Source organism: Lissotriton vulgaris, chromosome 8, assembly GCF_964263255.1.
Source record: "Lissotriton vulgaris chromosome 8, aLisVul1.2, whole genome shotgun sequence".
Taxonomy (NCBI): domain Eukaryota; kingdom Metazoa; phylum Chordata; class Amphibia; order Caudata; family Salamandridae; genus Lissotriton; species Lissotriton vulgaris.
This window is the reverse complement of record NC_141696.1, coordinates 1,489,274,889-1,489,299,730: the sequence shown is the minus strand read 5'-3', so window position 1 is coordinate 1,489,299,730 and position 24,842 is coordinate 1,489,274,889. Positions and strand designations below refer to the sequence as shown.

Genomic DNA, 24,842 nt, shown 5'->3' with positions numbered 1-24,842 from the left:
AAATTTGCCAGGTAAATTAATGTTAATATTGTTATTAGTAATAATAGTAAATTCAGTTGGTACCTTCCATTGTGACAGTCTAAGTTATCATAATGTGTCCTGGAAGATAGCAAAGAACAAAGGCAGGTGACCCGTCGAAAGACATGGGGGGTAGTGAGGGGAACAAAATACACATCAGGAGAAGGACCCAAGTTTAAAGCATGAAGTATATATGAACATTTGCTTAGGTATTAGAGGTGGAACAAACAAAACATGTTTTATGAAAGTACTGTACATTACAATATAGCTGCATCACATAAACAATGCTATTATTTGTTGATTGAAACTACAGGATAAAATTCTCCTGATGAAGGGCAATATCTAACTGCATAAGAGGCCCTTCAAGTATCCTTCGGCTACTGTATTCCACTATAGTAGAGGGAGAGTAGCTATACCATTGTTAGGGCCTCGCAAAAAAGAGGGGTCAAAAACCTTGAAGGAAGTATTTTTGTTGTTTTTTTTAGGAAGTTTTGCAACCACTTCATCTTCATCTTTATCTTGCCAATAGTACTTCATAGTGTTTTATAATCTCTACGGGATTAGAAATTACATGTTTTTCAGTTCTGTTAAGCACTCTCTTTGTTTCCCCATCCAATTCTGCCCGACCAAGATTATTTATTGAGACACACTTATTTGGTGTTACTCATTTTCTGAGGTAGAATGTAACCTGTAATAATCTGTCCTTCATAAGGAGATTACAGTCTCCCATGCATTATAACACAATAAACTCTATAGGGAAGTGGGAAGAACACTTTGTTCACAAATGCTGCCTCTTGGTAAGTGCTGGCAGATGATATCTATTTGGTGGACATGAGTAATGAAGTGGACACTTGCTACACATAGCTAGCAGCCACCAGAGGAGCCCAATGGATTTAACTAACTCGCAATACAATAGTGCCAGTGATGAGACTTGTGGGGAAAAGGAATCCTGCAATGGTGGGCGGCTTTTATTTTGGCCAGGGACACGGGGCGCTCCAGCCAAACACTGTTTCAGGTAGAGTGGTTCATGATGCTTTATACTATACACTGTTTGTACCTGTAGCTTTGCCTTTTTTGGCTGTTACACAAATGGAATGAAGAAAATAATATATATATATATGAAATTAAATTGCATTGTGAAATTGAAAAAAAAATTATATCATTTTTAGAATAAATAACATGAATAAATTTTAAAGATTGATGAATTCTGCAAAAAAATGTTTAAATGAAATGTAAAAAAAAGTTTTAAAAAATTGGAGAAGGATGAACTACATAAGGAAGCAAAAAAGACAGTAAATAACACATTTCCGAAACAAAATAAAATGGTGTTTTTTTGCTGTGCGTGGTGACTGAGGTTCCGTGACAATTGTAAGTGGTGTTTTCGACTCGCACGAATATGGTCGAGTCTGGTATCTATGAACCGCAAATGACGAGTTTAGTAAGTGTGCGCAGTTTCGCTGTGCTAACTTAAACCGTTCGTTTGTTATGTGGGCTTTTCATCTGTACCCACGGGTTCCATCTTAGATACGGCATCCATTTTGTCTCTTGCCCTGAGGGGGTTGCTGCTGTAAGGCAGATGGCGCCGCTCGAGGCTCATCTTGCCGCACGGGCTTATTGTCTCAGCCGTGCATCTCATTAGGCACGTCCCTTTGACGCCTGTATCTCGTGTTTCCCGTTACCTCCCCTTTTACACCCTTTCCGATCTCCCCACTGTCTCCGTCTTCCTCTGCACCTGTCTTCGTTCCTATTTCGATTTACTTTACTGCTGATTGGAATTTGCTAATGGTGGGAAGATGGGTTTTTACAGTTGGGAACCGCCAAATGTTTCCGCACTTATGTTCCGGACCTTGTGTGTTTCAAAGTGACCAAAGCGACCCCTCTGGGAGCTAAATGTGGGAACCGGGTTGTAAACTTTTGTGTTCAATGTTATCCTATGGGTAAAAACTGTATAAAAGGAGCGATCCACAGAACCAATTTGAAGCAGTCTCCCCGAACTACACTCGATGTACTTCCTGTGACTTCTGTGTTCCCTGCAGCAAATAAACCTTGAATCTTTGACGCCCAAGGAAGTGTCCCGTGTCTCTGTGACTTGTACGCCGGAGCAGGTTACCCACGAAGGTTTCAGGTGTTGTGCCCTGGCACCGCTGGGTCCAAAAGAACCCAGTCCTTCAGTTGGCGCCCAACGTGGGGCTGCATCAGTGGTACCGGTCCAAGCCCGACGATCGTGAGGAACTTCGTGTGAAATCTCCGAGGGAAGGTGCACCCCGCTTCATCGATCCTGTTGTCGAAATAAGTGGCCCGAAGACTTTTCCCGCGAAGATTCCCGCCTCCTGACGGCTGCGACGGACTGCTGCCCTGACTGTAGACCTGTTTTGGCGCCTGGCGTAGACCTTGGTATAGCGAGACGATTGACGGGCCTTCCTGGTGACGCCATCGATCTTTGAGTTAAGTATTTGTGGGTCGCTCCCAGAGTTCTTGGTTGTTGACACTTTAGCGAGTGTTTTTGTTGTGAACGCTGTGTGAGTGTTTTTGTCGGTGACACTTTGCTAGCGTACTTTGTTGTTGTATTTGTTTGACGACTGCAGCCGCCAAAAACCGAGGGTTTTGTTCTTTGCTGGGACTTGGTAAATCCCGTAACCCTTGAAGTTTGTGAAACTCGGCTAGTGTGCAAGATGCCTGGTCGCAGTACTTTGTTCAGTTGTTTTAGACCTTGTGGTGCGGATTCCCTGCTGGAGGACTCGTGTCCGATACCTCCGGTTGGAACTCCTACTTATGACTTATATAGCAAACATGGGCTAGGCCCGATTGCTTTTAACGATTATTGGATAAAATATACAAAGAAAGACGGCGATCTTCGTTGGCCACCTCACGGTAGCTTCGAAGCGTCGATCTTAGATAATTTGGAAATAAAGTTGTTCGAACGTAAATCTAGGCCGGCCATGTTTGATGCCTTTCGGTTGTGGCGCAAAGAAGCCCGACAGAAAGAGATCAGACAGAATAAACGTAGTCAGCGAGATAATGTTGCTACTATAGTAAAGAAAGCTGAGCAGTTTCAGCGTGATAAGGAGGATAAGGATAAGGAAGTGTTTGAGAGGCTACAGCGTATGACCATAGATAAATGCTATCCTGCTTTGCCTACGGAGTCGGATAAGAAGGAAGAGGCAGTTGAGGATCCTTTAATGTCCTATCTTATGAAGTCGCCACCTCCGTACGTACAGGGTACCGCAGCTCCTGTGGTCCCTGCCGTACCTGTTCTTCCACCTATCGTTCCTCCGCCTGTTCCTCAACCTGCACCCGTTCTTCCGCCTGTTCCTGCTCCTTTGTCTGTTTCTATTCCTACTGCTCCTCCGCTTCCACATACTCCTGCTCCCGCTACTGCTCCTGTGTTGTTAACCCCTGTCGCTGCTACTGTTTCTACTCCTTCTCTTGTTAGTCCTGTGTCTTACTCTTCTCCCTCTACTCGTAATCGTAATTCTCCCCTTGCGACAAACTTCTTTCAGTCGCTCGGACCTGTTTTTGGGTCCGCTGGTTCTGATGGTCCTCAGAGACGTAGTCAGCTTCCTGGAAACAGAGAACGTGTTGCGCTATATAATATGGCGATGGGTTGGATGGTAAACCCTCTTAGAAATCCACCCCGTGTTGTCCTCGAAACGTTTAATCAATTCAACATACCGACTCAGAGATATGTGTTTGACGAAATGTGTAAGTTCCTTCATGATCAGATAGTGGCCGATGCGCCTGACGAGGTGCTGACCGCCCTGTCCGACCTTCGACTTCAGTTCGCAACTGGACTGATAGTAGATACTAACGTCCGACGTGCTATTGAGCGATTGCTATCTCTTCGTCCCGCTCCAATACCTCATGCCTTGTTTGTTGAGGATATTGAAAGACAAGACGAGTCTGGCCAATATCCTATGCGTGAAGTTCCGCCAGTTTGGATACCAGCTGATCCTAATGCTGCCCCTCCGGTATTGGCACATTTTGAGAGAGTGTGGATACACCTCCCATGGAAACGATCGGAAGTGCTTCAGGTGAAACAATCTTTGCCCGATCCTCGTAAAAATCCTACTGGGTATTATAAAGAATTATCGCAGCTCGTGGATGCTACGGTAATGAATCTTGCCGATATCGACATGTTGTTTGGCAATGTCGTACCGCAACCGGTATGGGCTAAGATTCGTCACCAAGATCACGCTAATGAATTAGGTGGTGATTGGGCTGCCATTACAGCGGCAGATGCTGGACAAGTGGCTGCTACTAAACCCGATCCATTGATTACTGCCCTTCCTCAGCGAATAATAACATTAATGAAGACTCTTATGCCAGCTATGAGGGTAAATTGGGACAAACTGTCAGCTTGCAAACAAAAGAAAGATGAGAGTGTATCAGACTTCTTTACGAGGTTTGAGGAAGCATTCATTGATCATAGTGGGCAAGATATGGGTACTGAGGGTGGACAACGGTTGTTTGTGGATAAATTTGTGTCGAACTTGTTGCCCGATCTCAGCAATAAATTAAGGAATTCAGAAAGTGCATGGGCCGTTTCTACCTCAGCTCAGATATTGGCTACGGCGCAATATTATGAGAATAGGGAGAAAGAAGAAAATAACCGTGCTGACAAAAAGACGAAAGAACTAAAAACTAAAGTGTTGTTACAACAAGCGTATCCGCCACGTTCTAATCAGAATGCGCCTCAACAGAATAGATCGCAGTCGCAATCGAATCGATCGCAGCCACGTAATGATTCCTCTTTCCAAAGATCCTCGTTAGGGTACAATCAATGTGCTTATTGTAGACAGGAGGGACATATTAAATTTGATTGTCCTGCTTTAAATGGACGTAATAGCGGTAATTCATCCAAAGGAGGCCGTGGTGGTTCACAACAGGCATCACGTGGTAGAGGTCGTGGTGCTCAGAATGATCGCTCTGACCATTCATCAAATTCTAATAACTGTTTTGATCAACGTGGATCATCGCAAGGACGATCTGCACAGTACAATGTAGACGATTATTACGTCGATCAGGGAACTGACGACAGTAATTACTAGGACAGCCAAAGACAAGGAGAGGGAGTGGTATCAGTTCCGGTTGATCAGAGAGGGCCTTACGTCGCAGTTGCTACATCGGGCGTCGTTGAGCCTTTTCTGTTGGACACTGGTGCAGCGAAAAGTTCTATCATGCATTCGAAACTCCCTGGCGCACCTTTGTCTGGCTTAACAAATGTTTCCGTTGGATTCTCTGGCGCCCCCGTTAGCAATCCAGTTTCGCGCCCTTTGCCCCTTAAAATTGGGCCTCGGGAGCTCGAAGCTCCGTTGATTTTGACCACTGGTTGTGGTGAAAATCTTTTGGGTCTGGATTTGCTTAAACGCTTGTATGCAACTTTGTATTGTTCTCCTGCGGGTGTAAAGCTTACGTTAGGAGAGAGAGTAGTCTCTCCCATGTATTTGTCTCTCGATAAGCTTCCACCGGAATTGAATTCTCTTCCTGCATCTTTGTGGGCGACGGGTCCAAATGACGTGGGCCTACTTGATATCTCCCCTTATGTTGTTCAGTTGAAATCGAATGTGCGATTGCCACGTATTCCCCAATACCGTATCTCCCTTGATGGTGAACGAGCTTTGTTAGCGATCATCTATGATTTGATCGAGAAAGATGTTATTGAGGAGACTCGGGGAAACGTGTGCAACAGCCCTGTACTGCCCATTCTTAAACGTACTGATCCTACAAAACCGCCTGTTTATCGTTTTGTTATCGATTTACGGGAGGTAAATAAAATTGTGGTTCCTCAATTTCCTGTTGTGCCTGACATCACGGCGCTACTGACTCTGATTCCAGCTACTGCTTCATGGTTTTCGGTGATTGACTTGAAAAATGCGTTTTTCAGCATCCCGATTGCCGAAGAGAGCAGGGACCTTTTCGGTTTCTCTCTTGGTGGGCGTAGCTTCCGGTTCAAACGCGCTCCTCAGGGCTACTGTGAAAGTCCATCGATTTACAGTCAAGCCTTGAAGGGTCAACTGGATGCGTTTCGGTTGCCGGTTGGTGCGGCTTTAATCCAATACGTCGATGACTTATTGGTGGCTGCCGATACTCAGGACATTTGCAAAATTGCTACAGTGTCGTTGCTGCAACATCTCTGTGAGTTAAATCACAAGGTGTCACCTTCTAAACTCCAATATTGTTGTCAAGAAGTAACCTATCTAGGTCACTTATTGTCAAAGGAGGGAAGGAGATTGACCCCAGAGAGAATTGCAGCGATTGCGCGAATGGCTGTGCCAAAAACCCAAAGAGATGTGCGTGCCTTTCTAGGTATCACGTCGTACTGCAGGCAGTGGATTCCTAATTTTTCATTGCTAGCGAAACCATTGGTGGCTCTTACGTGCAAGGATGTTTCAACTCCTTTACCATGGACGGAAGAATGTCAGAAAAGTTTTTCTGAATTACGTGATTCATTGTGTTCGGCTCCTGTGTTAGGTACCCCTGATTACAGTAAGCCGTTTACGCTATATGTTCACGAGAGGGAAGGTTGTGCTTTGAGCGTTTTAATGCAACCTTTTGGTGGTAAGCAACGTCCATGTGCATATTTTTCCTCGACCTTAGACCCAGTAGCTAGAGCATTGCCGAGTTGTTTGAGAGCAACTGCGGCAGCTGCGGTCTCCATCCGACAATCAGCAGGATTGGTCATGGATAATATGCTTACGGTGATGGTTCCGCATGCAGTTGATACTCTGTTGAATCGTACGAAAACTCAGCACTTGACGAGTGCGAGGTTGTCTGGGTACGAATTGACGCTCTTGGCAAGCCATATTCAGATAAAGCGCTGTAATGTCCTAAACCCGGCAACTTTGTTACCAATTAGTGCAGAGTCAGATGAAGTAGCAGAACATGACTGTTACTTGCGGACAGAAGAGGAAACAAAAGGTCGAGTGGACCTTAAAAACACCCCATTGGAAGACCCGGATGGCACCCTGTATGTGGATGGGTCATGTTTTAAGTTGCCGAATGGTGATGTGACTACTGCTTATGCTGTTGTAACATTGAATACTGTTGTTGAGACTGCAAGATTGAATCAGAATTCTGCCCAAGCTGCAGAGCTGATTGCTCTCACTAGAGCATGTGTGTTAGCGAAAGGGAAACGTGTGAATGTGTACACCGATAGCCAGTACGCTTTCGGTGTAGCACATAGTTTTGGACGATTGTGGCGAGAGCGTGGTTTCTTGACGTCGCATGGCACGAAAATACAACATGGCCAGCTTGTGAACGATCTTTTGGATGCATTGACTTTGCCTGCACAAGTTGCGATTGTTAAGTGTAGTGCGCATCGTAAAGTGACGGATGATGTTGGTCGTGGTAATGCGTTTGCAGATGAGATTGCTAAGGAGACTGCCCGGAACCTTAGCACTCGAATGTATGTGACGAGTTCGGTTAGGTGGCCTACAGAATCAAGTATGTGTGAAGATACCATAGAGAGTGTGAAAGCAATTCAGAATGAGGCCACCGAGACTGAAAAGACGAAGTGGAAAGAAAGTACGGGAAAGTTGGATGCGAATGGTTGTTGGATTGATTTGTCAGATCAGAAAAGATGGATGTTGCCTGATGCGTATGTGCTGGCCGTTGTGACAATGGCACATGGGTTAGCACATATTAGCGCGAAAGGTATTTGCAAGTTGCTGGCTGCTGTGTGGAAGAATGATGGCATTACGAAATGTGCTGAACGTTTGGTGAAGAATTGTATGGTGTGCATAATGTACAATCCTGGCAAAGGAACCCCAACTCCCCCTGGCAGTTTTGCTCCTCCTTCGTATCCCTTTGAGGTGATCCAATTGGACTTCATCCATATGGAGCGATGCAATAACCTGAAATACGTTTTAGTTGTGGTTTGCGCATTCTCCCGATGGATTGAGGCCTATCCCCTCAAAGACAATACTGCTTTGTCTACTGCGAAAATCCTACTGAAGGAATACTTTCCTCGGTATGGAATGCCTAGAGTCGTGTGGTCAGATAACGGAAGTGAGTTTGTTGGAAGTGTGATGAAGAGTGTGTGTAAGGGCCTTGGAATTAATCAAAAATTCCATAGCGCCAATCATCCTCAGTCAGCTGGATTGGTTGAGGGGTACAATGGCACCCTTAAACTAAAGCTAGCGAAGATTCAGGCTACGACTGGACTTTCGTGGCCTGATGCTTTGCCTCTAGCATTACTGTCAACTAGGGCGACTGTACACTCCCGAATAGGGCTTAGTCCCTATGAAATAGTGTTCGGCCGTCCTGCGAATGTGTGGGGGGTTCCTAGGCCAGGATTATTCTCTGATCTTGAGTATCCGATGTTGATTGACTACTTACATGACTTGACTGCTAAACTGAGGTTAATTCATCAACAGGTTTACGACGCCTTGCCGACGCAGACGGAGGGTCCAGGCCACCAGCTCCAGCCCGGGGACTGGGTGGTTACTCGTAACTTCTCACGCAAGAACAATCTGGACCCCCGATTTGTCGGACCTTACCAGGTGCTCCTGGCCACGAGGACTGCCGTTCGTCTTGAGGGGCGGAAAAATTGGGTACATGCTACCCATTGTAAGCGAGTCCCTATTCCTTTGCCGGCAGACCCGTGGGTAAGGAAAGGCATTGCGTCAACAGAAACAGAAACATTGTCGGCGTTTGTACCTTTTAGCGACGCACAGCTGGTTGGAGAACCCTCAGCGCAGCAGAGAGCCACTGTTGAACACTTGTCAGCAAAAGACTCAAGACCAGATCAACCAACTGATCAGCAGGACGCTGTCTCTTCAACGGATCCTTTGTTCGACGAGCAGACACGTCCCGGGAAACATCGATATTCTTTGCGATCTCACACTAAGGACAAATAAAATTTTTCTTGCTTTGCTGAAATTGATAACTGCAATATCCTCGTTTCCCATGATCAATTTTGAACATTCGTATCATTGAAATTTTTTTGTACATATATCAAGCTTCCTTCCTTGTATCTTTTTGCTTCCACAGCTGAGAAACATTGTGCTTATATATAATACATATTGTGTATTGAAGGCCGTAGGGCCGCGCGCGTACTTCCTTCTGGACAGTAGGTCTTGGCGCTAGGTTAAAGGCCGTCGGTTCCTAGGAACTCCTGGGGATTGACTATTGCTGCACAGAACGAAGTGCGTCAAGAAACGTTGCGGACGGTCGTAGGGAATGGCATTTTCGAAGCTGAATGATTTGGAAGGAGCTCAAGTCTATAGATTCAAGCTGCAGCAACTTAGTCGTACCAAATGTTTCATATTTCAATTGTTTGTGTTGTTTTTGACTGCTTCTGCATTATTGGCGGGTGGGGTGTATTACACTATGTCTTACTTCTTACCTGCTACCCCTACTCCTACTCCTTACCCTAACCTTACTTCTACTGCTTCTCCCCATTCCTTTCATATGTTACCGGAACACGAGCAGGCTAGACGTGTAGAATTCCGCAACAATTCCTTTATTCAGCTCCTCCATCAGCATCAGTTAGTGGTTAACACTACTAATTGTTGGGTGTGTGGGTTGATGCCACATACTGCGGGTAAGGGAATTCCATATCTGGTGTTACCGTATAGTTCCCAAGGGTCAGCTCGAGCATTCCAAACAATGTTTCGAAGCACACTGGGTTTCCACCCCATTCAAGAACAACGTTCCCCCAACTCTGGTCCTACCTCGTATCAGAGGCTGCTATCGATGGCAATAGAGGATATGGAAGATGAGATCCATGATCCTTTTCTTATCCCTAAAGAGGAGGTACAAGCCTATAGGGTCCTAAGTAGAGGGGAATATAGTATGTTCACTAATGAAAAGCAGCTTAAAAGCTCGCCTCCAATATGGGTCGTACCCCACACTGGTAATCTTTGTCTTGTGGGTCGTGGTTCGCAAGCCCCACTTGGAGCAAGTGCTTGCACTGAAAGTTACGTTCTGCCAATGTTCTCGTCCCCTGTGTTTCTGGCTGCCGAGGGTACATACTTCATCTGTTATGATCGTGCATACACATGGTTGCCCGCAGACTTCATGGGCTCATGTTTTATTGCAAATTTGTTGCCTCCGACGTTCACTGTAGATGCCGATTACCATAAGACTAGAGTTGTACGAGGCGTAATTAGCGAAGAGGACACTGCCGGTCAAGAGGCAGGAGACTTTTTCAAGGGTTTCCTCCCGTTTTGGGGACCTATGGTTAATAGTAGGAACCTGAGACAGTTGACTCGAGTGGTAGAATCGACAGCTAATATTACTGCCAGTGCCCTTGGTAATATCACCACAGAACTTCAGGCGGAGAGACTTATGACGTTACAAAACCGTATGGTTTTAGATGTCGTCTTAGCAGATCGCGGTGGGGTATGTAAGGTGATCCATTCGAGCTGCTGCATTTTCATTCCAGATAATGCTCCTACTGTCTATCAAGCCATCTCGAAGTTGCATAAGATCTCCGAATCCATACACGTGGATGTAGGGGATTGGACGCTACTTGGATGGTTTTGGGGCCTGATATCGACTTGGGGTTGGAAGATTCTGATGATCATCGGAGTTGTGGTAGTGTTCCTGTTCACGTGTTGCCTTTGCGTGCAGTGTGGTCCTGCCTTATGTGGCCTCTGTGCTACAACGTGTATGAGACAACCATCTGTTACCAAGGGGACTCGATTGGACAGAGCTATGCTACAACGACATCTTGATGGTCTGATGAATATCGAATATGATTCTGACTAGTGCTTGCCTACATGAGGGCAAAAGGAGCGTCTGAGGTTCCGTGACAATTGTAAGTGGTGTTTTCGACTCGCACGAATATGGTCGAGTCTGGTATCTATGAACCGCAAATGACGAGTTTAGTAAGTGTGCGCAGTTTCGCTGTGCTAACTTAAACCGTTCGTTTGTTATGTGGGCTTTTCATCTGTACCCACGGGTTCCATCTTAGATACGGCATCCATTTTGTCTCTTGCCCTCAAGTAGCCAGCGAACGGACGCTGTCCGCTTCGCGACCCTGGGACTCCCAAGATATTTGCGGAAGACACATGTTCTTTGTAAGTGTCTTTATGACGAGGGGGTTGCTGCTGTAAGGCAGATGGCGCCGCTCGAGGCTCATCTTGCCGCACGGGCTTATTGTCTCAGCCGTGCATCTCATTAGGCACGTCCCTTTGACGCCTGTATCTCGTGTTTCCCGTTACCTCCCCTTTTACACCCTTTCCGATCTCCCCACTGTCTCCGTCTTCCTCTGCACCTGTCTTCGTTCCTATTTCGATTTACTTTACTGCTGATTGGAATTTGCTAATGGTGGGAAGATGGGTTTTTACAGTTGGGAACCGCCAAATGTTTCCGCACTTATGTTCCGGACCTTGTGTGTTTCAAAGTGACCAAAGCGACCCCTCTGGGAGCTAAATGTGGGAACCGGGTTGTAAACTTTTGTGTTCAATGTTATCCTATGGGTAAAAACTGTATAAAAGGAGCGATCCACAGAACCAATTTGAAGCAGTCTCCCCGAACTACACTCGATGTACTTCCTGTGACTTCTGTGTTCCCTGCAGCAAATAAACCTTGAATCTTTGACGCCCAAGGAAGTGTCCCGTGTCTCTGTGACTTGTACGCCGGAGCAGGTTACCCACGAAGGTTTCAGGTGTTGTGCCCTGGCACCGCTGGGTCCAAAAGAACCCAGTCCTTCATGACGCCCTAACATGAAGACGAGATACTACATCAAAACAAGCCACAAGAGACTTAAATCAACCTTAAATGATTCAAAATTACAGAAATAATGGAATATAAATAATCAGGTGTGCTTTAAGGAGAGGCAGTAGCTTTTGTGTTTTTGACTGTTAATTGCAATTTTGGTTGGTTGTCGGAGAACCAGATTGAAAATAATTATTGTACTGAAGTACCTGTTTGAACGCATCTATCTGTGCATAAGGAAAACAAACTGGGAAGTGCACACTGTTCTTTGTGCCTCCATTATGAAGAAAGTCAGGACTGCAAGGATGCCAGTGTGCTGTTGCTGGTCTTCCATTGGAAGATTCATATTTCTACTTATTTTGTGTGGCACCAGTGGTCTTATCTTTTAAAAAAATATATCTTTCCCCTCTCTTATTTCTTTTAGAACTTTCACCTGATAGACTATCACTTGGCAGCATTCATCACAGTCATGCTGGCACGAAGGTTGGTGTGGGCTCTCATTTCAGAGGTAAAGATTTATACAGCCCCTTTTTTATTGTCCCATTTACCCAACTGGACTTCAGTGTTGGCGCCTTAACTTACTTTGTCATCCGTGAACAAACGTTGAGAGCATGTGCACCAGTTATTATCTTTAATATGTAACTCTTTTTTTGTGGCTATTAATGTTTTACGTCCTTTTTCTAGCAAATAAAAATAACTTAATATAGCAAGTATTAGCAAAGCCTCATCTAACCCCTACGCTGCGGCGGGAATTCCGCCGCAGCGCTAAGGGGGCGGGGGGGTCGAGCAGCGCTCGCATGCTCGTGACGGAGCGGCTCCGTCACGAGCCGCGGTTGAGCTGTGCTCGTGACGGAGCGGTTCCGTCACGAACGCGCCCGCTCAATGGAACGCGCCGCGCAGGCGCGAAATTCGCGCCGAGCGGGCCATGACTGAACCGCTCCGTCATGAGCACAGCTCAACCGAGGCTCATGACGGAGCGGCTCCGTCTTGAGCACAGAAGGCGTTAAATGTGCCAGCACAACAAAACACAGTCATTCTCAGATGTTGTTTACATATATTATGCACGGGCGGCTCCTCCGTTATGGCGGCCCACTGAAAAATAAAATGATAAAATCAGTTTATTATCGTTTTATTTTTCATTACTCCCAGCCGAGGTTAGGGTGGGGGTGGGGCCATCCTCCAGAGCGTCACAGTCAAGGAGGAGTGTTTGGGCGGCCGTCTCAGGTCGGCCAATCAGACATGCCCACTCATGTTTCTCCAACCCATCTGTGTTGGAGAAAAGCTCCAGGCTCCCTGGGACTGAGCGAGCGTTAAGTCAGCCCGCTCAGGCCAATCAAAGCAATGCTGTCATGCTGGTATTACCAGCATGGGCGCAGAGCTGTGATTGCCCCCTGGGAGCCTCTGCTACTTGTCCAGCGTCAGAAGAGGAGCACCGAGGTGGCAGCCACCGAAGCAGGTCTGTTTTTTTATTTATTCTTTTCCCCATCTCCTGTCCCACCCAGCACCCCCTGCGTTGCCTCACCACCCCAAAACTGGAGCAGCCACCCCTGATATTATGCACAAAGGCTGTTTATCAAATAAAAGCCCGCCCTATGGGCTTGACCAGTGGTGGTGGAAAACTAGCAAATGAGGATTGCTGTTGGTGCAGAATGCATTTAGAACGGGAAAAAACTGAATGTGGCAGACAGTGTGATGATTGAGATTACTTTTCAGTTGTTAAATAGACCCTTGTGTGTCTCAAAATTGGGCGTCTCCAACCTCTTCTATAACAAGAGCTACTTATGATCAACAAAAAGTAACCCTGAGCTTCTGACTTTGACAATTTGTCCCTGATATGGTCACCACTCCAACAATCTCGGTAGTAGACACACCTTGCAGGATTACTAGTAGTGGCTGCCCAGATTTATTTCTCAATATTTGAGTGATGCTAAAATATCATGCCGAATATTGACTAATACATCAAGGTAAATATACAAGTATATATTTACTATTCAAAAATCCACACCTATGTACCTACACGAAAAATAGATGTGGACTTTGGAACGTAAACAAAACTATGCTTAACTTTATATACTTACTTTCATGATATTGTTGTAGTCTATTTTCTGGATACTATATATTGGCTAGTCGATATTTAAAATGTGATATTCTAGTAGAACACCATCTACCCGACACATAAGACAGAGTTACTAACAACAATGTCAGGAAAACATTATCATAATAAATTGGCTCCGCATGACTAATAAAATAAGAGTAGTCATAGGTGGAGTTCGCGGATTTCCGCAAGTGAGAAAAACACTCAGCCAAGCTACGCAGAGTTCCACTAGTGGCGGAGTGCAATTACTTGCGCCGTTCGGACTCCTTTTTAGTGCTGAGTGTTTGTCCCACACTGTAAAATCTGTGTGACTTGTATAACGCGCAAGAGTGCGCTGCTTCTTTCTGCCGCTCGAGTAGTAGTTCTACTCGCGCGGCAGCTTCCTCAACGCGAACGGAAGGTTTCTCAACGTGAGCAGTAGCTACCATCCAAGATGAGAAATCTTGCTGGGAGCGGTCTAGCGTTGGATTTTCCTCGCTCGCGCTCGCCAACGTACTGTTGGCGAGCGAGGAAAAACTGCGCTCTGTGGATCGGAGTTTCTCGGAACTCCGTGAAGTGCGTAAAACTGCGAGAACGGAGCATAGTTCCCCGCCCAGGCCTAAGTAAGAGCCACAGCAGTAAGTGCCCATTGGAACAAAGAAAATACTAAAAGTTCTAAATCTCCACATCTAGGTATGAACTATCATTCAAAGAGTAGTTTAAATCTGTTTGAGACTTTATTTTGTTTTCAAACATCAGCATGTTTGGTTCTCAAAATACTTGGTTTTCTATCAAATACTTAATTTTTATTTTTAATTTAACACCCTCAAAAAAAATCTTGCAAAGGCTATAGTAGACCTGAATTCAGTACTGTTCTGGGGTGCCCTTCAGGCAGCTACTTCCCAGGGTGCTGGCGAGCGCCTGAGCTACCCGTTGCAGACCCCTACAACAGATGCACTCTCTGGAAGGTGGAGTGATAAATCATCTATGATATATAACAGAAGGGACCCCCTGATACTGCTAGATAGTTCCTAGGTCAGGGCACAAATATTATAAAAATAACTTATCCTAGGCAACTAATAAGTCCTGGGGGGATAACAGGTACTGTGGAACATTAATTGTTGTAGCCAAACAAAAAATCACCTAATGTAGTGCACATCAAATATTAGCAATAGGAAAAAGTATTGTTCATGATTAATTTATTAAAATTACACAAAATATTTAATCAAATCATTGACATACTTAAAAAATCATACAGTTACGTTCATATAAATTTTACAAATGACAATATTACAAGTGACAATGGTTTCAATTTATACATATATTTGATAAAAAACAATTTTTAAAAACCAAACAAGTGGGGTAAATGATTTGTCTCTACGCGCGTTTCGGCGTATTCACGCCTTCTTCTGGAGAACCACTTGATATTTCTAAAAAAGATAAAATATATTTACATCCGTGTATGATACATATAATTACAGTTAATGTGCACTACATTTACAAACTTCAGGCTACATTCATTTAACTAAGTGAGGCTCTGGCATGCATTATGCAAAATACTGGCTGTAGGGTAGAAAAGTACAAAATCTATTCTATTTGGAGGCATTAAAAATGTCGGCTATATCTGTCCTTGCAGATAGATGTATATATCTACGAGTGGGAGGGTGTTTAGTTATTCTCCATGAAGTCCTAACATGTGTAGTTCAAAAATCAAAGGAACATGCAATTGGATATAACTCTGAATCTCAGCTTACACATTTCTACATATTAAGTTCTTACCCCAAATGATAGTGTTTACAGCTAGGTCTGGGTCTGAGTTCTATCTCTGTATGGAGATGTTTTTAGAATAGTGTTGTATCCTTGGATAGAAGAGAAACAGGAAGATAGACATAAGCTGTTAATGCTTAAGTAGTGTGTGCTTTACTGAAAGAGAGACATACATATTTTTTTCTGATTACCTTAAGAGTAGCGATGTGAACCTTTTATATATTCCTCTTTTTACTATTTGGATTATTAGGATTATTGTTCAAGGTCTATTAATCCGCAAGGTTTCATCTTATGGTGTTGGTTTCAAAAAGGCACACACTGCAGAAAATAATATACTGTTATAAGGCTATATGATTGATTTTCTGAAGTCTTTGCTATAATCTAATACTGTAGTGGTAAATACCTCAATAGATGCTGACCGTGGTTGGAGTGGTAATTTAGCACTGAATATGTAGCATCTGTCGCCAACCGTGATTAAAGGATATCAAATAGCACTTAGCGTTGCTTGGGGCCAAACCTATAAAAATAAGGTATAATGGGGCTAAAGTCATGATGTTAATGCCACCTTCACAGACTTAATCAGGTTTTTTTTATAATAAAAAACAGATGTAATATCCACTTGGGAGGTTGTCCTCAAATGTTACCTTATGATTTGATGGTTCTAGTTTCCCACTTTAAGTAGAAAGGGGCATGGATGACCTCCTATTCTCTTTTAATTGTTGTCTAGATAGAGCAGGGAAAATCAAAAAGACATTTTATTAAGTTGCAAGTGTATTAATAGTATCTTCATTTTCATAAGTTATGCCTTTTATTAACATACTAATGAATTACTTTTTATGTAAAGGAGGGAGTTTGCCATGACAGAGTATTCATAGCACCTAACATAGAGTATGGTTATTTATCGAGTTTAGTTATACAAATTAATGTCATTTTGTTTCGGGGTTCATAATCTTCTATCACCTTCGCTGATATTATATAGCGGTGATCTTTTATAAACGAGTGTTATGCAGTCTAACTCCGGCAAAATAACATGCTAAGTAACGATCTTCTATCACCTCCACTGATATTTTGTAGCAGTAGTTTCTTGTATATATGGGTCTTATATGAAATACACCCGTCAAGATGCCATTCTAGTTGTGCTAAAACTAGAGCCCCTTTCCCTATTTTACGCAGCTATTTCTATCTAAATGGCCTCTCAGTTATAAACTATGTGAGCACTTACCCGGTAGCGTCCGTACGCGTGGCCTCAAATGGGGGTCTGTTGCGGTGTATTGCTTACTCTGGTTTACTCCCTTTTTATATTTTATAGAAAAGGCGCGAGTCTTTAGTTAATTAATCCTCTCGTCTCTTTACTCTGACGTGGCGCAGGTACGGTGGCTCATTAGATTCAAAAAGGGAACCGATCCCTGCTAGTAAAAATAAATAATGCACTACTGACCATAGCCATATTAGGGGAAGTGTCCTGCCTCATTTATCGCGAGAAGGGACCGATCTCTGCTAATGAAAATAGATGATGTACTACTGTCAGTAGCCATATCAAGGGAAGTATCAATACGTTCCATTGAAAGTGTGATTACTATCAATTCTATATTTTATATAGATTTTCTGACTAGATTATTAAAGTATTTTGGGCATATGGTTGCAACTTAGAACAGTTTATATTTTATTGTCATCTGATATTAAGTAAGAGGCCATGTATTCTATTTCCATGACGGGGCCTTGCCTTGGTTCACAACATTTTATATATACAGTGTTCCCGTCCGATTATCAAAAACCATATATGTATTTTATTTTGTATTATATTATTGCCTATTCTATTTAATTCATTTAATTTAATTATATACGAGTTCACTATTTTTTAAGCAGTATTATCTGAGGGTATATAGTTTACTTGGGTAACCATTTTTTAAGTATTATATTTAATGGCGTTTTCCCACGGTATTTCATTGTTCAAACCTTTGGGATATGTCGCCAAGCGGAATATCCAGTAAACTTCGCGTTTTTTGCGAAATTGCTCTGTATTAGCAATATTTGCGTGGTTGCAATTTTCTATAATGTACCACCGTATGTCTGTATGTTTATGTTGGAGATCTGAATAATGCTTTACTAGGGGTGCATTCTTCTTTAGCGTGCGGATTGCCGAACGATGTTCGGTCAATCTTGTTGCCAAGGTTCTGGATGTCTCTCCTACATATCCTAGCCCACATGGGCATAGGAGTAGATAGATTATATTTTTGCTCTTGCAGTTAGACATTTTTGTCGGTTTGATGGTAAATCCCTGATATTCAATGTTAGGTCCCACTATGGCCAAGTTGCACGCTACACACGAATTACATGTGTAGGTGCCTGTTACTGGGGTACTTCCATCTATGGTTCTCTGGCATGATGGATGACTTTCTGTAAATCTAGAATGAGTTACTATGTCCTTGATATTTTTATTTCTTCTCTGGGCAAAAATGGGTTTCGGCAATTTAGTATTGTTTTCTGAGCTACTATTTAGGATATGCCAATTTGTCATTATTATATGCCTCACTTTATTATTCAGGGTGGAGTGTCTAGTAATACATATCAATTGGTTTTTATTTTGTTTGACTTTTGGTGTTAATAGGGAGTCTCTATCATAGAAGCGCGCCCGTTTGTATGATGTACGGACCAACCTGTGAGGGTAACCTCGTGCTAAGAATTTAGCCTTGAGGGCAACGTCTTGTATGTCATAATCGGTGATATTTGTGCAATTCCGCCTCAAACGGAGAAATTGGCTGAAGGGAATTCCTTCTTTCTGTGTCCGGGGGTGGTAACTGTCAAAGTGCAGTAAGGTGTTACGGGCTGTAGGTTTTGTAAATAAGTTAACCTCCAACATGCCATTGTTGTGCCTATATATATGTCCAGAAATTCCACCTGTTGAGGGCTACTATGTGATGTAAACCGCAAATTACTATCACATACATTTAGCCATTGCAAGAATTCGTCCAATTTCTGTTCAGTATCTGTCCAGATAAAAAAGATGTCGTCAATGAATCTGGACCATTTGGTCACAGATTCAAAAAATGGCGCCATTTCGTTGTCAATATGAATCATTTCAAAATGTGCCATATAAATATTTGCTACTGATGGAGCAACAGATGCTCCCATACTCACCCCTTTGGTCTGTTTGTATAGGTTATTGCCAAACTCAAAGGTGTTTTCCGTCAGAACTATTTCCAGGGCTTGGATTAAGAAGTCCTTCGGACATGGTACTTGGTAGGCATCTATAAACCAATCTACTGCTTGGATGGCTTTGTCTTGGGGGATATTACTATACAAAGCCTCCACATCCAGTGTAACCAAAATGTTGGTGTCTGGATTGAAGGGGAGATGTTCTATTTTATTAATGATTGCCATGGTATCTCTGGTATATGCTGGAGTATTTGATATATGTGGTCTCAACAGAGCATCCACATATTTGGACAGAGGTTCCGTTAAGGATCCTATTGTGGAGACGATTGGTCTGTATGGAGGATCTACTGCGTCTTTGTGGATTTTAGGGATACCGTAGATACACGGCATTATAGGATGTAATTGGTTCAGGTAGTCATGTTCTTTCTGACTAATGTCTCCCTCTTCTAAAGCTGCTTTGCTTAAATTTTGAATTCTACGTTGTACCCGGGTTGTAGGGTTTTTAGTCTGGTGTGAGTAAAATTGCGTATCATTTAACATAGATAACATCTTAGCTTTATAAATGTTAGTATCAATAGCCACAATTCCTCCTCCTTTATCACAACTCTTAATGGTAATAGTGTTGGATTTAGAGAGAGCATTAAGGGACTGAAATTCGTCCCTATCAAGGTTATAGGCGGGTTTTGGGATGAATCTGGTTGCCTTTTTCAATTGGTTAAGAACAGTATGTTCAAATACCGCGACTTCAGGGTTTAACATATCTAAAGTAGGTGTGAAAATGGAGGGATTAGAAAGGCCCGATAGATTTCTTTCTGCATTTAATAATTCTTCTTTATCTTTAAAAAAACATTTCAATCTAACTTTACGAAAGAATGAGATGACATCCTGGTATAGTTCAAATAGATTAGCTGTGGTTTGGGGGACAAATGACATACCTTTGGACAGAGCCTTGATACACGCCTCATCTAATATTTGAGAGGAGAGGTTGAAAATTGGTATTATGTTCCTCTCCTCCAGTATTGTGCATTACGTGTTTCTAACATTTGGTGGCTGTTCTGTTGATTGTATTGGTTCTGATAGTTCCCTCGTGTATGGTTCTGGAATTGTACTCTTGGTCTGCCTCTGCGTCCATTGCCCTGTCCTAAAAAACGTGATCCCCTTTGGAAATTTTTACCAAAGTTACGTTGGGGGCCTTGTTGGTCATAATGTTGTGCCATATTTTCATTATCAGAGTCTGATGTTTCTGAAAAAGTGTGAACCCGTGTTTGTCTAGAGGTGTCTTCCTGTGGGTAGTGGTTTTGTTTATAAAAGTCATCTACCAGATAGGGGTATGTTTTTTCCTTAGAGAAGTATCTTATATCTTTTTGGAGTTTGTCCGCTTTGCGTTTTAGTAAATAATCTTTAAAGGATTCTATTTCTTTATTTGCTGATTCTAATTTCTTTTTAGATTCCTCTACAATATCATTTTTTCTAATTTTTTCCTCAAGATTTAGAATTTCCTTATTTAGGTCTGCTATCATTTCCTTAGCTGTTTCAATTATTAAGATCATGAAGTCTCTAGAACACCGATTGGCGATGAGACTCCATTTTTCTAGGAACTGTTTTATGTGGACAAATAAACCAGGGATATTACGGACACGCAATCCCTGCGGGATAACTCCAGCTCTTAGGTAGGACAGCATGAACTCGCCATGCGCCTCAATTCTTACTAATTTTTTCTTTAGGAAAACAAGTTCATTAACCTCATCATTATTTTGTGGGCCCGATGTAGTACCATTCCCAGTGTTTGGAGAGGGACCTAATAATGCTGCGTACATCTCGTCTGTGAATCCAAAGGTTTTAATTGTATCCATGTTTGTAATGTGAAGTGTCTCACTAGTGATTTAGGAGAAGAAAGTTGTTTAAAGAAAAAGTAAAGATCTATAGCAGCCAGTAGCCTCAATCCTAATAAAGGATAACCTACAACAACAGAATAAATACGAACGTCCCCGCACAGACAGTCTGTGGGTAAATGTGATATATAACAGAAGGGACCCCCTGATACTGCTAGATAGTTCCTAGGTCAGGGCACAAATATTATAAAAATAACTTATCCTAGGCAACTAATAAGTCCTGGGGGGATAACAGGTACTGTGGAACATTAATTGTTGTAGCCAAACAAAAAATCACCTAATGTAGTGCACATCAAATATTAACAATAGGAAAAAGTATTGTTCATGATTAATTTATTAAAATTACACAAAATATTTAATCAAATCATTGACATACTTAAAAAATCATACAGTTACGTTCATATAAATTTTACAAATGACAATATTACAAGTGACAATGGTTTCAATTTATACATATATTTGATAAAAACAATTTTAAAAAACCAAACAAGTGGGGTAAATGATTTGTCTCTACGCGCGTTTCGGCGTATTCACGCCTTCTTCTGGAGAACCACTTGATATTTCTAAAAAAGATAAAATATATTTACATCCGTGTATGATACATATAATTACAGTTAATGTGCACTACATTTACAAACTTCAGGCTACATTCATTTAACTAAGTGAGGCTCTGGCATGCATTATGCAAAATACTGGCTGTAGGGTAGAAAAGTACAAAATCTATTCTATTTGGAGGCATTAAAAATGTCGGCTATATCTGTCCTTGCAGATAGATGTATATATCTACGAGTGGGAGGGTGTTTAGTTATTCTCCATGGAGTCCTAACATGTGTAGTTCAAAAATCAAAGGAACATGCAATTGGATATAACTCTGAATCTCAGCTTACACATTTCTACATATTAAGTTCTTACCCCAAATGATAGTGTTTACAGCTAGGTCTTTGGCTCCATCACCATCCCACTGACTAGATGATAAATCATCTAGTCAGTGGGATGGTGATGGAGCCAAAGCACAAGTGTATGTTAAAGAAGTGGTCATAAAAGGCCTTGCAGACAGCTGCACTGTCAAACCAGACCTAGACACTGTGTGTTCACCTATCATCATCGCCTGGTAGTGAACAAAAGCCCAAACTGCATGAAAGATACATTTGGAGGAGAGGACACCCTACACAGCAGTTGTAGAGTGTGGCTAAGAAGAGGTACAGGTGCAAACCAGGAGCAGGGGAGAGAAGGAAGGGATGGACAGGCAGTGAAGCAGTTCAGCGGTGAGCCCTCCTGTGGCACGGGTGAGCGAATAGGGGTTAGCTGGAGAGAACGACAGAAGAGTAGTAAAAAGAACTGCCAAGAAGACCATGAGGTGCTGCAATGCTGTAACAAAATGGACTATTTTTGACCACTTTTTAAAATTGTCGAGCTCGGATTTTATATATCCAGAATTATTGCAAATGATGATAATATGGCCTAAAATAGGGGTCATACTGTATATTCCCTCCTAAATCTGCCATTATCTCCACAGCTCGTACGCTCGACCTTGTAATTTGCTGTAGTTTCCTGACAATTCAGAAACTTTCTTCTGTCCTTTTTAGGCCTCAGTTATATAGTTGTTGGACAGACATTATGAATTTATAGATAGAACGAGTGGGCTGTGAGTTTGGCTTTAGTTCATGAATGGATTGCGTTGATGTCTAGTTCTCTACCCTGCATTCAGTGGCTTTTCTCCCTGTTCATGTTTGTCCAGTTGAGGAGTATTTCGTTGTTTACCTTTGATTGGGTGAGTTGTATCCTTCCATTGCTTAGTTGAGGGGACTCTTTCGTCTAGGTCCGGCATTAGCCAAGAGTTTTTGATTTTATAAAATTATTTTTAGTACAGCTATTTATAGAGGCTCTCAACCTGCCCTCTACATCCATTTGTCTGTTGTCATTCACATCTTTCTGCCTCCCACTACAGAATACAGGAGAGGTCAGAGGGTCATCACACTTCAGCTATTCGCTTACTTCACTGTGAGTGACAGAATTCTGCTCTTTCACAAGCAGCACATCCGTAGTTCTCTTCAGTGCCAGGAACCACTATGATGAAGTGCGCTTCGTCAAAGACAAAAAAATATATAGTTTTTTATCCAGTTTTAATTATTTTTATTTTGTTGGAGAACTCGCAGATACTTCAATAATAAACATTTACAAAAAACATGGCAAAAGAAGCATTGAAAAATCCATTTCTACACCCCTCACGATGTCAGGGCGATGAAAGCAATAAACGGGCTCCAGCAGCACCCTGGGGCAGCCTCTTGCAAATAGTGAGTGGCAGCTCTCTAAAATGGCGTTCACCGCGTTAGATGAAACAATGTATCGAGCAGAGCCGTCTGAGGGCCGGGGAGACGATAGATTGTGTCGGTCTCAGCTGTGGGAGCAGTCTTGAAGGGCAGCGGAGCAAGAGGGGCTGCCGCTGCGGAGAATTCAATGCAGCAGTCGTTCCTCACCAGTCGGCGCCGCCCAGCCCGAGATGGCCGCTATTGTTGCTCCCAGGGCCGGCCACACACGCAGAACAAAGACCCGGTCCCTGCCGCGAAGGGCGAGGGCGCTCCGTCACCGTCACTGCACGGAATGCGAAGGTGAGCACATCCTGAGAACCGGGTTCGTCTCCCGACTCCGGTAGCACCGATCAGATTCAGGATCTCTGGCAGGATAGGGCAGGAGACGGGAGGAAAGCGAGAGGGTCGGCGGAGCCGAGGAATCAGGCGGCCATCATGGTTGCTAGCTAGGCTCCTCCCCTTGACCAAATTTTTAAACTTACTTTTTAATTGTATGTTTATATGTTTTTATGGCAGCCCTGAAGAAGTCCCTTGAGGACGAAACGCGTCGGCTGCGAGCACCCGTGTTTTGAATGTACACCTTTTTGGAATAAAGAAAATCGCAACTAAGAGAAACCTACGTCTGTGGTTATTGATATTATATTTCTGGATTTGTGTGGTGCACCTGTGCTCTTATGTATTAATGTACTGAGTTCTTGGATGAACTATCACTGTGAGAGTGGGTGTTAACCAGTGTGCACACACCTCGCCCATACAAACTATCTAGGGCTTGTTTTGAAAATGTTGGGGTGATTTAGGTTAGGTGCTCTAATCAGGAAGTGTCCTCAGTCCTTAGACCCTGGAGCATTGAGCTCTACCTTTTTGGGTATATCCTCAATTTTTGGTGCTTTTCCAGTGTTTTGAGTGTTTCACTCGACGTCTGGGGTCTTCCTCTTCCAGCTGCTGTCTTTTTTTTACCAGTTTTGCCACCTCTAGTCTGTCGAAATGCCAGTTTTATTCGACGAATGCCCTGAGTGTGGTAGGAAGAAGGCTTAATCTGACCCCCATAGAGTGTGCATACTCAGTCTCCCTTCTACCCATGTCCTTGACTCCTGTGATATCTGTCACTCTTTCTCTAGGAGGACCCTGCCTGACGGGGAGAAGATTCGTCTCCAAGGCCTGGAGCAGAGGAGACATCAAGAACCAGGTGGGCCTTCTGGGCATGGAGGGACTCCGTCCTCGTCCTCTGTCCGTGCATCGGCCTCTGGGGGGCTCTCCAGTCAAGAAAAGGCACCGGTCCCGGTTGATGTCGATGGCTTTGACATTGGCGTCGAGAGGTATGACTACCATCCTCTCCCTGTCGAAGCGATGTCGACATTCGGCGTCGAGGGGTAGGACGTAGAGTCCTCGGAGGAGGTCGACGTCGAAGACTTCACCGGCGTCGACACACCATAGACGTCGTAATGAGTCCCGAAAAGGCAGGTGCTTGGCGTCAAGGCAACACCGCCGTTCGCCTTCAACGTCGACACGAATATCGACATCGAGGAGAGAAAGAACGACGTCTAGGAGAAGACCCTCGACATCGGGGAGTTTGTTGATGTCAGGAAGTACAACGTCGAGAAGAGACGTCAAAGATGTCGACGTCGAGGAGGGAAAAGTCAATGTCGAAGAGGAAGTCGAGGCCCAGAACGGTTTCTAGTGCCTCTGTGGTCAGCATCTCATCGTCATCCTCCTCGGCGAGTCCCCGGTTGCGGCGGCGCCGGCTCTCGCGCTCAGAGAGGTCTGCCTCCAGAGTGTCCTCCCCTAGGCCTGCTTGTAAGAAGAGGAGAGTTCTTAGTTCACCGGACTCTGATTATTCCAGGACCTACTCGCCCTCAATGCCTAGGACGCCTACGCCGCCTCCTCTTCTGCAACTTCCTCCTCCGCCTCCTCCTCCTCCTCCACCTCCACCACCTCCTTCTCCTCCACCACCGCCTTGGCCTA

The 24,842-nt window shown here is 43.6% G+C and overlaps 1 protein-coding gene across 1 annotated transcript in view; it reads left to right on the top strand.

Moving 5' to 3' along the window:
• Positions 1–24,842, top strand: part of TMEM39A (transmembrane protein 39A) — a 266,042-nt gene that overhangs the window by 175,318 nt on the left and 65,882 nt on the right. Inside the window, exon 4 of the mRNA XM_086935575.1 lies at positions 12,107–12,190. Coding sequence (XP_086791701.1) covers positions 12,107–12,190 — 84 coding nt within the window. The remainder of the gene's footprint in view (positions 1–12,106; positions 12,191–24,842) is intronic.